Genomic DNA, 15053 nt, shown 5'->3' with positions numbered 1-15053 from the left:
ATGAACATTTTTTTTTTCATGAATTAAATTTCATCGATAGGTTGGTAGTTCATTTCAAGCCAAGCAAGTCTTTATCAGGATGAACCTTGTGTCTGTTAATTTCGTTAAGTGTTCTTGCTCTTGAGTCGTCCTTTTGAATTTATTATGAAATAACATTAGCATCAGTATAATGTTCTGCTCTTTCCCTTCATATTAATCATGATTGGTGATGGTGATGAAGAAAAAGGTTGGCTCTTTATAATTATTCAAAAGTTTTAGATTTTGTGTGTGTTAGCTATTCAAAATCGTGCAATTGCGTAAATATGAAAACTTCTCGCGTGAAGCCTATGCAAAAAAAAACGAGTGGAAATAATTGCAACGAAGTTTACATTACTTCCCATTCGTCCATTTTGAATTTCCTCCTAAGTTAATTCCGATTGGCCAATGTGATACTCATACACTCCTTTCCTTGTTAAATATATGGTATAGTAGAGAAAATCACAATCCTTAGAGTCGTTGAGAAGATATCTATGTTAAGAGGTATTCTAAGGCTCCAATTTTAATTTAAATCATTCGCTCCCTCTCTGGCTTTCTGTAGGCACAAAGAAACTTGAAATCGGCAACAAAGCCTTGAAATAAGAGATTTAAAAGTATTCCGACGTGTAGGAGTCTTTCGCGACAACGGTTAGCCATGATTATTACGAACATGTGACATTAATTCCTTAAAGCGAAGTGCTGCTTGCGTACTCTAGCTATTCTGGAAATACAGAACGACCTGTACTTTGGATAGGAGAGGGTATGCACTGTTTGGGTAACCTTGGTGTTGAGTAAGAATGCATACTTTTTTTCCATTGTGGATTACACTATAATTTACTCCTTTTACAGCCAATAGTAATCAGTTAATGTTTTGTTATGTACATGACATAATATACTATATGTAATTACACTTACCAAAGGTGAGTTTAGAATAATACTTACTTTCAAAACATTATCCGAAGAATTAGATTTAGAACAAGTCAAATCAGAAAAAAACTCTTCAAGTGTATGTAGCTAAACATTATATCGCATTCTTTTACATTTAAGCACATGGGTTTATGGTAGACTAGTCATTAACAATTTTTTGTTCTTAAGTAACAGTGAATGCGAGTTGTAGTAACCTTGGCATGCAATACCTGGCGTGAGTTGTTGCAAAAATGATATATAGTTCCTTATACTTAGAAAGCCTTTAATTAGTTTTTTCATTCTTACTAATTAATTACCCTTCAGTGCACATTTCTCTCTGCATCGGGTAGTCATTTGAAAATTTATGGCCATTGCTGAAATCATTCCAAACCATTTTTTATATACATTACAAATTGCGGCAATCTAGTGGAAAAGAAAAAAATTACCGTGTTGAAAACCTTTAACAAAGGCATAAACACGCAAGTCGTATAATTTGGGGAAAAAACATATATATTTCTTAAAACTTTGTTTCAACAAAAGGCTTTTAAAGTTCATTGAGGATGCTTCCAAAATATTTTCAGACCTGATTGTTGTAGGATTTCAATGAAAAAGATTATGATAATATTTGTTTTATTCCAACTTAATTTTGAAATATCAATTCATACATTTAAACTCTGGTCTATCACATTAATGAACAGTAGTTTCAGAGTACTTAAACTACTGTTTAAACTATTTATTCTGACTTCAATATCAAAAACATTCAGTGAATATTGCAGCCTATCATAGGTATGGAAATAACATTTCTACTCTAATTCAATTCATACCGATTACCTGTTTATGACCACCTTTTCATGCCTTTGTGGATACTTGTGATCTGGAAATAACATTACATTAAAATGTTATGCAAGAAAACACTGTTTCCTAATCACAAAGCTAACCGCTCAGCTCTCATAATCATGGTACATTTGGCCCACAATCATAGGCATGGGACACAGGACTTGGCAGCACAGAATAGTCTGAATTGAGTTATGACCAAAGTCACCTCACACATCACACTAAATTAAGCTGGACACAGTACTTTTCCAACCAATGTTGTTCACGCATCTCCACCTAGACATTATTGACATAATTTCTAGGTGTCCTTGACAGAGTCAACAACAAGGATTCCAAAGGGTGTATGGTGTTCTGCCCCTCTTCTCAAAGGTTGCCCTACTAGAGCTTCACATGTCCCTTCTCTCAGACCTTCCCAGGGAAATGTGGCATTAATAGCCTCATTCTGACCCCTAGTGTGAGCTTATGCTGCCTAGTCACTTGTGATCACGACATATGGCCTTGCCTTCACAACATTTTGTTCATCATAGCTCTATTAACATATAATATTTTGCAATATCATTAACACAATACATACCTTATACATGTAAATTATTCTAGTTTTCATGTATTTGCATCAGAGATGTTCATTTAACCCATTGACGACCATGCTTTTTTGGCTCTAAATGGTCGAAATGCCAGGAAATTCAAATGCAAAAGCCTAATGCCTTGGGATTCTCGGCTGCACTAGTCATGGGCGTGCGCTGTATGCCCGATTACCTGGCGTACCGGCCTTGATTATATATCTCGTCACTGGCATCAGACCCAAAAACCACTAAGTGTGATAGCAAGTCAACTGGCACGAATGGGTTAAAATCTGTAGAAAAAAAAAAAGCTATGAATATCATGGATTTTTAAATTTTCAAAATCTATTGTTTCTGAATTGCATAAAAAGGACATTTCATGTTATGATACTTTATGGTTATATTGTCTACTTTACTTGTAACAGGATATACATTTTACCACTCATGTATCAAAGGATCAGAACAAAAAAATTCTTTATAGTCAATAGCAATACTACATAGTAATAAGATATCAATAATGATTTCCTTTACGAAAAGTCATTTGTTTACCATGTGATTTGCACCATCCAGTCATTCATTCATATAAGTTGGATATCTTAAACACTCTCCTGGGTCCTGAAAACAACTTCAGATCAATGGACATTCATAGAAAATTTATATATATATGTTACAAAGCTAACCGCTCAGCTCTCATAATCATTGTACATTCGGCCCACAACCATAGACATGGGACACAGGACTTGGCAGCACAGAATAGTCTGAATTGAGTTATGACCAAAGTCACCTCACACATCACACTAAATTAAGCTGGACACAGTACTTTTCCAACCAATGTTGTTCATGCATCTCCACCTAGACATTATTGACATAATTTCTAGGTGTCCTTGACAGAGTCAACAACAAGGATTCCAAAAGGTGTCTGGTGTTCTGCCCCTCTTCTCAAAGGTTGCCCTACTAGAGCTTCACATGTCCCTTCTCTCAGACCTTCCCAGGGAAATGTGGCATTAATAGCCTCATTCTGACCCCTAGTGTGAGCTTATGCTGCCTAGTCACTTGTGATCACGACATATGGCCCTGCCTTCACAACATTTTGTTCATCATAGCTCTATTAACATATATTTCGCAATATTATTAACACAATACATACCTCATACATGTAAATTATTCAAGTTTTCATGTATTTGCATCAAGGATGTTCTTTTAACCCATTGACGACCAGGCTATTTTGGCTCTAAATGGTCGAAATGCCAGGAAATTCAAATGCATAAGCCAAAAGCCTCAGGATTCTCGACCGCACTAGCCATGGGCGAGTGCTGTATGCCCAATTACCCGGCGCACTGGCCTTGACTAAATATCTCGTTGCCGGCGTCAGACCCAAAAACCACTGAGCGTGATAGAAGTCAACCGGCATGAATGGTTTAAAATCTGTAGAAAAAAGAAAAGCTATGAATACCATGGATTTTTAATTTTCAGAATCTATTACTTCTGAATTGCATAAAAAGGACATTTCATGTTATGATACTGTATGGTTACATTGTCTACTTTACTTGTAACAGGATTTACATTTTACCACTCATGTATCAAAGGATCAGAACAAAAAAGTTCTTTATAGTCAATAGCAATACTACATAGTAATAAAGTATCAATAATGATTTCCTTTATGAAAAGTCATCTGCTTACCATGTGATTTGCACCATCCAGTCATCATTCATATAAGTTGGATATCTTCAACACTCTCCTATTGGGTCCTGAAAACAACTTCAGATCAATGGACATTCATAGAAAATTTATAAATATATGTTACAAAGCTAACCGCTCAGCTCTCATAATCATTGTACATTCGGCCCACAACCATAGACATGGGACACAGGACTTGGCAGCACAGAATAGTCTGAATTGAGTTATGACCAAAGTCACCTCACACATCACACTAAATTAAGCTGGACACAGTACTTTTCCAACCAATGTTGTTCACGCATCTCCACCTAGACATTATTGACATAATTTCTAGGTGTCCTTGACAGAGTCAACAACAAGGATTCCAAAAGGTGTCTGGTGTTCTGCCCCTCTTCTCAAAGGTTGCCCTACTAGAGCTTCACATGTCCCTTCTCTCAGACCTTCCCAGGGAAATGTGGCATTAATAGCCTCATTCTGACCCCTAGTGTGAGCTTATGCTGCCTAGTCACTTGTGATCATGACATATGGTCCTGCCTTCACAACATTTTGTTCATCATAGCTCTATTATTAACAAATTTAAAATTCATAGTATCATTCATACCATAATACATACCTTATACATCTGAATAATTCTTGTTTCTCAGGTCTTTGCATCAGCCATGTCTATTTTAAATCTGTAGAAACAGAAGTGATTATCATATGTTTAGTATCAATCACTTCTAAATAGCAGAAAATGGACATGTGTTATGATGTACAGTTGTATGCAATTTGTTGAAAAAATCTGGGTCCAGTTATTGAAAAATCAAAGGACATACATTTTTTAAATTACTAGGTAACAATGCAAGTAAAGACTGATCCTGGTCAACCATACCCATCTGATAGTCATATGTATACAATTTATCCAGAGAATGGATCTCCACTAGTTTTCAAAATAAGATGTAAAATTAATGGATTGATATGGACCAGCTTTCATAAATACACAAACTCTAAAGAGTTTCTTAGGAAGAGGTAATTGAAATACAAGAGTTCTTATTGATCAAGTGTCTACATAATCATGATAAACCTTAAATCATTCACTGAATATAGGAACTCTAGCCTTGACTAGAAGATGAGAATATAAACAATGGTAACAAAAAATCCCCCTACACATTATATACATGAAAAGTTTTCTACTTACCATGTAAAAGTTTCAAGACCTTTTTTTATTAATTGCAATTAGGGATCCTCTTCAATCAACTTGTAGTATCTGAAAATAACCTTAGATTAATATATGCTCAATAAAACACGAACATATGCCATTTAAAAAGCTAACTGCTCAGCTCTCATAATCATTGTACATTTGACCCACAGCCATAGACATGGGACACAGGACTTGGCAGCACAGAATAGTCTGAATTGAGTTATGACCAAAGTCACCTCACACATCACACTAAATTAAGCTGGACACAGTACTTTTCCAACCAATGTTGTTCACGCATCTCCACCTAGACCTTATTGACATAATTTCTAGGTGTCCTTGACAGAGTCAACAACAAGGATTCCAAAAGGTGTCTGGTGTTCTGCCCCTCTTCTCAAAGGTTGCCCTACTAGAGCTTCACATGTCCCTTCTCTCAGACCTTCCCAGGGAAATGTGGCATTAATAGCCTCATTCTGACCCCTAGTGTGAGCTTATGCTGCCTAGTCACTTGTGATCACGACATATGGTCCTGCCTTCACAACATTTTGTTCATCATAGCTCTATTAACATACATTTCGCAATATTATTAACACCACAATACATACCTCATACATGTAAATTATTCAAGTTTTCATGTATTTGCATCAAGGATGTTCATTTAACCCATTGACGACCAGGCTATTTTGGCTCTAAATGGTCGAAATGCCAGGATATTCAAATGCATAAGCCAAAAGCCTCAGGATTCTCGACCGCACTAGCCATGGGCGAGTGCTGTATGCCCAATTACCCGGCGCACTGGCCTTGACGAAATATCTCGTCGCCAGCGTCAGACCCAAAAACCACTGAGCGTGATAGCAAGTCAACCGGCATGAATGGGTTAATATCTGTAGAAAAAAGAAAAGCTATGAATATCATGGATTTTTAATTTTCAGAATCTATTACTTCTGAATTGCATAAAAAGGACATTTCATGTTATGATACTGTATGGTTACATTGTCTACTTTACTTGTAACAGGATTTACATTTTACCACTCATGTATCAAAGGATCAGAACATAAAAGTTCTTTATAATCAATAGCAATACTACATAGTAATAAAGTATCAATAATGATTTCCTTTATGAAAAGTCATTTGCTTACCATGTGATTTACACCATCCAGTCATCATTCATATAAGTTGGATATCTTCAACACTCTCCTATTGGGTCCTGAAAACAACTTCAGATCAATGGACATTCATAGAAAATTTATAAATATATGTTACAAAGCTAACCGCTCAGCTCTCATAATCATTGTACATTCGGCCCACAATCATAGACATGGGACACAGGACTTGGCAGCACAGAATAGTCTGAATTGAGTTATGACCAAAGTCACCTCACACATCACACTAAATTAAGCTGGACACAGTACTTTTCCAACCAATGTTGTTCACGCATCTCCACCTAGACATTATTGACATAATTTCTAGGTGTCCTTGACAGAGTCAACAACAAGGATTCCAAAAGGTGTCTGGTGTTCTGCCCCTCTTCTCAAAGGTTGCCCTACTAGAGCTTCACATGTCCCTTCTCTCAGACCTTCCCAGGGAAATGTGGCATTAATAGCCTCATTCTGACCCCTAGTGTGAGCTTATGCTGCCTAGTCACTTGTGATCATGACATATGGTCCTGCCTTCACAACATTTTGTTCATCATAGCTCTATTATTAACAAATTTAAAATTCATAGTATCATTCATACCATAATACATACCTTATACATCTGAATAATTCTTGTTTCTCAGGTCTTTGCATCAGCCATGTCTATTTTAAATCTGTAGAAACAGAAGTGATTATCATATGTTTAGTATCAATCACTTCTAAATAGCAGAAAATGGACATGTGTTATGATGTACAGTTGTATGCAATTTGTTGAAAAAATCTGGGTCCAGTTATTGAAAAATCAAAGGACATACATTTTTTAATTTAATAGGTAACAATGCAAGTAAAGACTGATCCTGGTCAACCATATCCATTTGATAGTCATATATATAAAATTTATCCAGAATATGGATCTCCACTAGTTTTCAAAATAAGATATACAATTAATGGATTGATATGGAGTTACCTGCTTGTCATAAATTCACAAATTCTAGAGTTTCTTAGCAAGAAGTGATTGAAATACATGAGTTCTTATTGATCAAGTGTCTACATAATCATGATAAACCTTAAATCATTCACTGAATATAAGAACTCCAGCCTTGACTAGAAGATGAGAATATAAACAATGTTAAAAAAAAAAAAAAAAAAAAAAAATCCCCCAACACATTATACATGAAAAGTTTTCTACTTACCATGTAAAAGTTTCAAGACCTTTTTTATTAATTGCAATTAGGGATCCTCTTCAATCAACTTGTAGTATCTGAAAATAACCTTAGATTAATATATGCTCAATAAAACACAAACATATGCCATTTAAAAAGCTAACTGCTCAGCTCTCATAATCATTGTACATTCGGCCCACAGCCATAGACATGGGACACAGGACTTGGCAGCACAGAATAGTCTGAATTGAGTTATGACCAAAGTCACCTCACACATCACACTAAATTAAGCTGGACACAGTACTTTTCCAACCAATGTTGTTAACACACCTCCACCTAGACCTTATTGACATAATTTCTAGGTGTCCTTGACAGAGTCAACAACAAGGATTCCAAAAGGTGTCTGGTGTTCTGCCCCTCTTCTCAAAGGTTGCCCTACTAGAGCTTCACATGTCCCTTCTCTCAGACCTTCCCAGGGAAATGTGGCATTAATAGCCTCATTCTGACCCCTAGTGTGAGCTTATGCTGCCTAGTCACTTGTGATCATGACATATGGCCCTGCCTTTACAATATTCTATTCATCATTGCTCGATTTCTTGAGATTAATGGCATAATTAGCAATCACAAAATACATACCTGATATATAATCACATCGCATGTGTTCTTGCTGTGGCTGCAGTACAACTGAAATCAATTGTATTAAAAAAAAGTTAGCATATGCATGAACAACTACATAAATAAAATTTAGCTTTCAGTTGAGCGTGTGAAAAGTAACAACTCAATTTCATCATTTAGGAGTTTATAAAATGAACTAGGCAAGTTTAAAAATGTAAGTAAATCAATCCATTATATATGAATCATAACCTACACAATATAAACCATTTTCATATTCGTGTATAAATGTAAAAAGCGAAATGTTCCAAGTAACTCTGCCATGCTGGGTAGTAAAAGTGGAGGGGCTCTGAGGAAAGAGTTGGCATAGTGGTCTCTGATGGCTTTGAGGTTGTATAGAGGGAGGATTAGAAGGGAGAAGACACCAGCTCAGGCCTTGTGGCCAGAGGGATGAAGGGGGACAGTGTGTGATCTTCAAGCTGGAAGGCAGATGTCAAACGGTAACAAATTTGCCCTCGTTGCTTCCCATTTACATCAAAATGAGTGGAAAAACAGCCTGCCAGTTTTCAAATGATGCTATACTGACATGACTCAGTATAATAATTGCAAAAATATCAATTTACCTAATACAACTGTGATTGTATAGACAATAGTATAAAAAATAACTTTTTGAATATCTAAGAAATTGTGAAAACTGGCAAGGTCAGGAAGGGCTAGCAACTGATTTTGTGGAAACTTATGGGGTAGGGTTGGGTTGGGGGGAGGGGGGTCATATTCAAAATGACATTACGATTAAGTACAAAACCTATCTTTATATTGCACGCACAAATATAGTTCATACCATCAAAATTGACTTTTAGATCCTTGCCCTGAATGAGTGTATTTCATCCTACCAGCATTTTACTTAACCCATTCACGCCAGGGCAGTTCCGGCTTTGCACGGTCGCAATACCGGGGTTCTCGAACGCATCCATTTTGACTTGCTTGTTTTAGCACAATTTAAGCAATAAATTTGTAACATGTGATGAAAGGATCTTACATTTAATATATTTTTAGCAATAAATGTGCTATAGCAGAAATAATGTCATTTTTTCCTTATCTAAAAAGGTATTAAGGAAATGAATTTTAAGGCAAAGACTGCAGATGACAGGTTTCTTCGGTTATAAAATCCAAATGCAACAAATAAGCCTCCAACTCAATGTGCTGAAATTGAGCATTCATTATATATACAATGTTCTTAAAAAATACAAATATAGGAGGTTGATATATACTTGCATTTAAAACTATGTTACCCCAATTTCTTAATGAAAATCTTTAACTTTAGCATTGCCCTTACAACTGGACATACAACCAATCTTTGGTATTACTTTCACTGTACATATCTACAATTCAGGGCCCAGATACTCAAAACAAGCTGTCTGTTACAAGTTTGAGGACTGTAACCACTTTACACTAAATTGCAAAATCACTACAATATCGTAACAACTATGCTTATACATTTTTTACAATATTGTAAGCACGTTGTCATGCCAATGTTTAAATCAAAATTCAATTTGTTGAATCACCACGAGAGGAGTTTGACATCTGAATGACCAATCAGCAGTTAGCCTATTAGACAAAAGAAATCTTACAATTAAATATAACAGAATAGTGTTTTTTTGAAAATTTCTTGCTTATAAAAGTCAAGAGCTACAATTCCAGATTCATACCATTATAAATTCTTGGGAGCAGTGCTGTGATGGCATGCAATGGTGATTAAAAATTTGAGTATGACCTTGGAGCTCAGTTTGAATTACGAGGTGCGTGGCCTGGCTGCATGGGTTTACATGTCGTAAAATGTTTTGAGTATCTGGCCCCATAAGTTAATTATATCAAAATCAATACATACCTTATAAAATATCTGCTGGTACTACAAGTCACTTTCAATGACAAACAGCTCCCTGTCATGAAATTGATATCAGGTTCTTGCACAGGCAAGAAATTACTAATTTTCCAGGTTTTAGTATATAATAACCATATAGTCCACATATCTGTTCTATATTTCATCAAAGTGGTAATAATCATAAGATGTACTCACTTGGTATCCAGATATCTTTTTTTTTTTTATCCACTAAAAATCCATTCACAGGTTCTTACATACACACGTTATAACAAGCCAAAAAGAATTACTAATTCTTGATTTAGTATAAATGCCTGCATGGAACTTTAAGCTGGGGATTTTCCTACTGTATTTAAGCTTTCAGCCAATGGTCTTTAAAAACTCCTGGTAAATTTACAGTAACATTTCACTTGTGTTGACTGAAGGCAATATTGAGATTTCAGTGCAAATGCAAAATATTATATTCAATGACTTCCCTGATAATATAGTTGCATTACATGCCAATAAGATTGGGTTTTTTATTTTTCAAATATATTTTGATGATCATTTAAAATTCCTTACAGTGATGTGCATCACGTTTATAGCAAATATATTCCATACAATATATTATCAATTTGTACTCAAATAATATTCAGTAGTAATTTGACAATGTCTACTTAAAAACTACAAGGGAAATGAAATGTGTGAACACGATGGTCTCTTTATTTAAGCATCAACTCCATAGCTTACAATGACCTTGTTGAAGGGTTCAATAGCCTTGGCAACCTTTGTTGCAGCCTTTGCCTTCAGTTTCTGAAAGTAAAATAAGAGATATATGCATTATCTGAATGTAAGGTCACTGCTACATCAACAAAAGTAAGACACTTTGGGATGCATGAATCATTATCATAAAAACACTTACCATATCAGCCCTCTTCTTCTTCTTGTACAGAGCATCCTTAATCTTTCTGCGCATTTCCATTGTCTTTACAATCTTCTGGTGCTTCCAGCCTACTTCATGAGAGAGACGGCCAACTGAGCAGTACTGTAGAGTAAAAGTATGAACTAGATCATACAAATAAACACTCAATTGAAATTTTAATCCTACTTAACATAATCCATCTTACTATTTGTATTTTCAAAAAGGAATAACAAGAAATGAACCTGATAACGATGGAGCAATTTTAACTCTTTGGTCTTAATGCCAAGATTTTTCACCCGGAGGCTAAACACTTTGGGCTATTAGCTTGATGTAGTCACGGCCACCTTCTGTGTGCACTATCACCCAGCATGCCAGCCATACAAAAAGCCATGACATGACATTGCATCCCCATCGGCAAGTGCTACCACTTCATGACTGAAGACAATTCTTTTCACCCAACATTTACCCATTGCGCACAGGTGTCATGACATACATGTCAGCACCAATTAGGTCTAAGAGACAGGTATAAAAGCGTACATGACGCGACATTGGGATCTGCTCACAGTTGAAGCGCACAAAGTCAAGAAGCATTATGGCTGTAACAGCACTAGCTCTAGAGCTACAGGGTTCCAAAGTCAGCCTAAACTCAAATTTAATGATGGATTTAAGGGAAAAATATTGTTTGGGCTAGTCTGCGGAGAAAACCCTTTCCCATCCCTTTCATTTTTGGCTGGTGCTGCTAGTGTCGTAGACCACCCGCCTTGATGACCAGTTAGGCCGTTGGAAATGGGTTAATGGGTTAAAATGACTAATCCCAGTATTGTGCACCAGTACTTTCAATGAGTTTAACTACCCTTTACTAATGTATTTAAGGAGTCACTGACTTATCAAATGTATCTTCACCAATTTTTTACAGCTAGCACTAAAACTTGCCATTCTTTTATTACATTACAATCTTAAACCTAAAATATTTAAATGAACGTGTATAAATAAGAGCTCTATAGCATGTGTGGGGCTATTCCTAAATTTTATCATGTAGCTTGACATTTACATTTTACCTTGTAACTTATGGAATAAAGTGTTTGAATTTGAATATACAAGCCATTAATAGTAAATTTGTATAGAAAAAAAAAAAATTAAAATCCTTGTAGAGCATGTAAAGTAAGTCCTTTATAGGAAGTCTATATATATTAACTGGAAATTTGTCTTACCTTGCGACCAGGAGCAAGACGGAGCTTGCGGAGAGCATCTGGCACTACTTTGCGTACGGTGTGCTGATAAATGCCAGGGATACCTTCGTATGCCTTGAGCAATCTAAGTGCTCGCCTGCCTCGCATAGTCTTTGAGGGCAGCATTCCTGGGAATAAATTGTGATGTTACTTAAATTTAACATTCAAACTAGGGGTAGGGATATATATAAAATATTTTCAAGAGTAGAAAATATTGTAGCTCATGAATACTATTCGGTGAAATCTTACCCCTGACAGTCCTCTGGAAAATCTTTGAAGGAGCACGCTGATGGAATGGACCACGTTGTGGGTTGACATTGCACCTCTTCCGCAAGAAGGAAAGGTACTTCAGCTTGTTACGGAAGAAAATGCCCGAGAACACGAGGCACTCGCATCTGGAAGTCAAATGCATAAATATACATATACAAAAGACATTTTCGCAAGTATATTGCTGTACTATTAACCAATGTGAATGTAATAAAACGTTTGTAATACTAACCTTAGCACAATGACGCGTTGGCCAGCCAGTAGCGTCTTTGCTACTAGGGCAGCCAGGCGACCTGTCAGGTGGCCTGAGGCGTCGATGACAATAGGCTGAAACAATTATTGAATTGTTAAACATGTTACCAAAGTAACAGTACATACCACTTATTTTATATACCATGTAAGATTTCTATTTCTATACATATAAAGTGTGGGATTCTTTCACACATTCTTATCAAATCAGAACAAAAATAATGACTAGACCTGTATTTATAAAAATGATACCAGAGGATCACTGCCTTGTTAATCTATAATAATCAAATTCATTTTATATGCTATGGTAACAATCACATAACTGAGCTGGAAATTAATAAAAATTATAAAAGCCTTATCATGAAACTATAGTACTATTACTATATAATCTGTAGCCTGATCACAGACTAAAGTAACATTCCCAACAATTGTACACCTAATCACTCCTATAACATGCCCTTATTTTACATTCAGTATCCAAATCAAGTTGAACCACAATAGCATAAATTATGTGATTTGACAACCTTGAACAGTGACTGGTTTGTTACAGTACTGCAATCTTACCCCTTAACAATTGTTAATATTGGAAGTGGACTTGAAACTATTTAGCAATGTGCACATGTACCAATAGTTCCTGCAGACCAGTATAACTGACAGTATAACAAAATGTTCCCTTCAGTGCAAATGGACATTTCCTCATGCAAGGCAGCTATTAGGATTAATTCCCTTTTACCAAAATTCAGTGTCCTCCGAAGTCTCTATTATACTAAAAGTATACAAGGGGAATAAGAGGCCAAAAACTACAAATTTTTGAAATACATTTCCTCAAACACTGATGGAAGCTGTGACCAATGTATGTTGGAGCAACTTAAACTATCAAGAATGGGAGTAACTTGCCAATTTTTTTATAGAACAAATGTTTAGTTTTGAGAATACAATAAAAATTGTATAATGGAATACACAACATATTGTGGACTTTCTTTCACAGATCACTAAGTTATGTATAGTTATGGTTAAAAGATGTTTAAATGGAAAATAGTGTGTGAAATAATGGGAGTCCATGATATACAAGACTATTTATACGACATTTCTTGCACAAATAAAAAATAAAGAATATAATCATAGCAGAAATATAACAGCTATTTGAACCCTCATCCTACATTGATAATCCACTGATGTATTTTTGGTTATGCCCAGTGTGCACTTCTATGAAAAAGTAATCTCAGAAAATATGATTCAGGAAGTTCAATTTGTCTAAAGAAGGCAACTGATGAACACACTACAGGCCAATCATAAGCAAGGATGGTTTCATGTTACTTAAGATTTTAACCCATTCGCGCTGGATGACGTGCTGACAAGTTTAGTGTTTTTTGCATCAGACATTGGTGACGAGATATCTGGGCAAGGCCAGTGCTCAGGGTGAGCGAGTGGGCAGCCCAGGTTGCAGTTTAAGCGCCCGAGAATCTCAAGGTGTTAGGCTTATGCTCTCGAAAACCCCGGCATTACAACCATTCAAAGCTGGAATCGCCCCGGCATGAATGGGTTAAATTTATTTTTTGTCTGATATCGAATCCAGTCCTCTATGTAAAAGAGATCAATTACCATGAATGCTATGCACATGGTATACCATGTGGGCAGATATATTATGTAGAAACCATGTCTTACTTTTTCTCTACACTTGCCAGACATATAAAGTCTTAGTGATTAATGGCTCTCTTCCACACACACACTATCCAATTTTCCTCAGGTTTCCCCAAGCCTGTTATATAGGAGATGGAGGGGGGTTACTAATCCAAACTTAAGATTGCACCAAAAAGATATTCAGTATATATATACTAAATGTCTGAAAGCAGTATGATTACTTTAAAAATGAAAAAAGATTCAAGTGGATATAACAAAGCCAGTTTAATTATGAAAGTGTTGTCTACATATTACTAGCATCATAGTCTACGAAAGACATCACATGAATAACAGTTTAAATCTCTTCGGAAATAATCAGAATACACTTTACATTCCGATTCCTAGATTTACTTCACTCGCCCACAAAAACTTTAGCATGGATTTCCCTAGAATACATTCCCCAGAACGAGATACCCAACCGTAAATATAAGCAACAAATATATCACTTAGACGAATTACATTTTATATTTAATAATGATAAACGCATAATTCTGACTTTATTCTGTGGGGGGGTTTATATATACTTGAAACATCCCTCGACATTCTGAAAATAATATACATTCAGCGAGCCAATGTTACATGTAAACAAGGCTCCTCACGTGTGTTCACACACATGATCTAGCTTCCATTTCAAATTAGAGTCTTTAGCACTGCTTATCAAACACATTTTTCACATAGCATTATCAACTTCGTGGTGCTTCTTCAATGTTATCACGTTATTAACTTTCCTTTTAGTAAATGGCACTCTTCACATCAAATTCACATGTC

At 35.9% G+C, this 15053-nt stretch overlaps 1 protein-coding gene, 1 long non-coding RNA gene and 6 other non-coding genes across 15 annotated transcripts in view; all 8 read right to left on the bottom strand.

Moving 5' to 3' along the window:
* Window positions 1-1534: 1534 nt before the first annotated feature.
* Window positions 1535-8078, bottom strand: LOC122255026 (uncharacterized). 8 transcript variants are annotated; one of them, XR_015190981.1, is made up of 11 exons: window positions 7499-8069; window positions 6919-6979; window positions 6309-6376; window positions 5775-6053; window positions 5170-5238; window positions 4606-4666; window positions 3996-4063; window positions 3463-3740; window positions 2865-2930; window positions 2330-2608; window positions 1535-1795 (listed from the first exon to the last, which is right to left on the bottom strand). It is a non-coding gene; the product is annotated as an uncharacterized LOC122255026 (long non-coding RNA). The 8 variants fall into 8 exon arrangements; XR_015190984.1 differs by lacking the exon at window positions 5170-5238 and having other exon boundaries at window positions 7499-8070; XR_015190986.1 differs by lacking the exons at window positions 5775-6053; window positions 6309-6376 and having other exon boundaries at window positions 7499-8078.
* On the bottom strand, window positions 1922-2225 carry LOC147471949 (Nuclear RNase P). The gene has a single exon (XR_015191021.1).
* LOC147471948 (Nuclear RNase P) lies at window positions 3058-3361 on the bottom strand. Its single transcript, XR_015191026.1, has one exon.
* Window positions 4191-4494, bottom strand: LOC147471947 (Nuclear RNase P). Its single transcript, XR_015191025.1, has one exon.
* LOC147471946 (Nuclear RNase P) lies at window positions 5367-5670 on the bottom strand. Its single transcript, XR_015191023.1, has one exon.
* LOC147471945 (Nuclear RNase P) lies at window positions 6504-6807 on the bottom strand. Its single transcript, XR_015191024.1, has one exon.
* On the bottom strand, window positions 7695-7998 carry LOC122255027 (Nuclear RNase P). Its single transcript, XR_015191020.1, has one exon.
* Window positions 8079-10647: 2569 nt separating the features above from the next.
* The window catches only part of RpL13A (ribosomal protein L13A), a 4628-nt gene continuing 222 nt past the window's right edge, over window positions 10648-15053 (bottom strand). The window contains exons 2-6 of the mRNA XM_043018970.2: window positions 12589-12683; window positions 12339-12484; window positions 12072-12217; window positions 10861-10983; window positions 10648-10751 (exon numbers count right to left, since the gene is read on the bottom strand). Of these exons, the coding sequence (XP_042874904.1) occupies window positions 10665-10751; window positions 10861-10983; window positions 12072-12217; window positions 12339-12484; window positions 12589-12683 (597 nt within the window). The 3' untranslated portion in view covers window positions 10648-10664. The remainder of the gene's footprint in view (window positions 10752-10860; window positions 10984-12071; window positions 12218-12338; window positions 12485-12588; window positions 12684-15053) is intronic.

This window comes from Penaeus japonicus, unplaced genomic scaffold (genome assembly GCF_977035675.1).
Source record: "Penaeus japonicus unplaced genomic scaffold, GWHDUDI00000001_assembly GWHDUDI00000004, whole genome shotgun sequence".
In the NCBI taxonomy this organism is placed as follows: domain Eukaryota; kingdom Metazoa; phylum Arthropoda; class Malacostraca; order Decapoda; family Penaeidae; genus Penaeus; species Penaeus japonicus.
The sequence above is the reverse complement of the archived record's forward strand: the minus strand, read 5'-3'. Positions and strand labels throughout refer to the sequence as shown.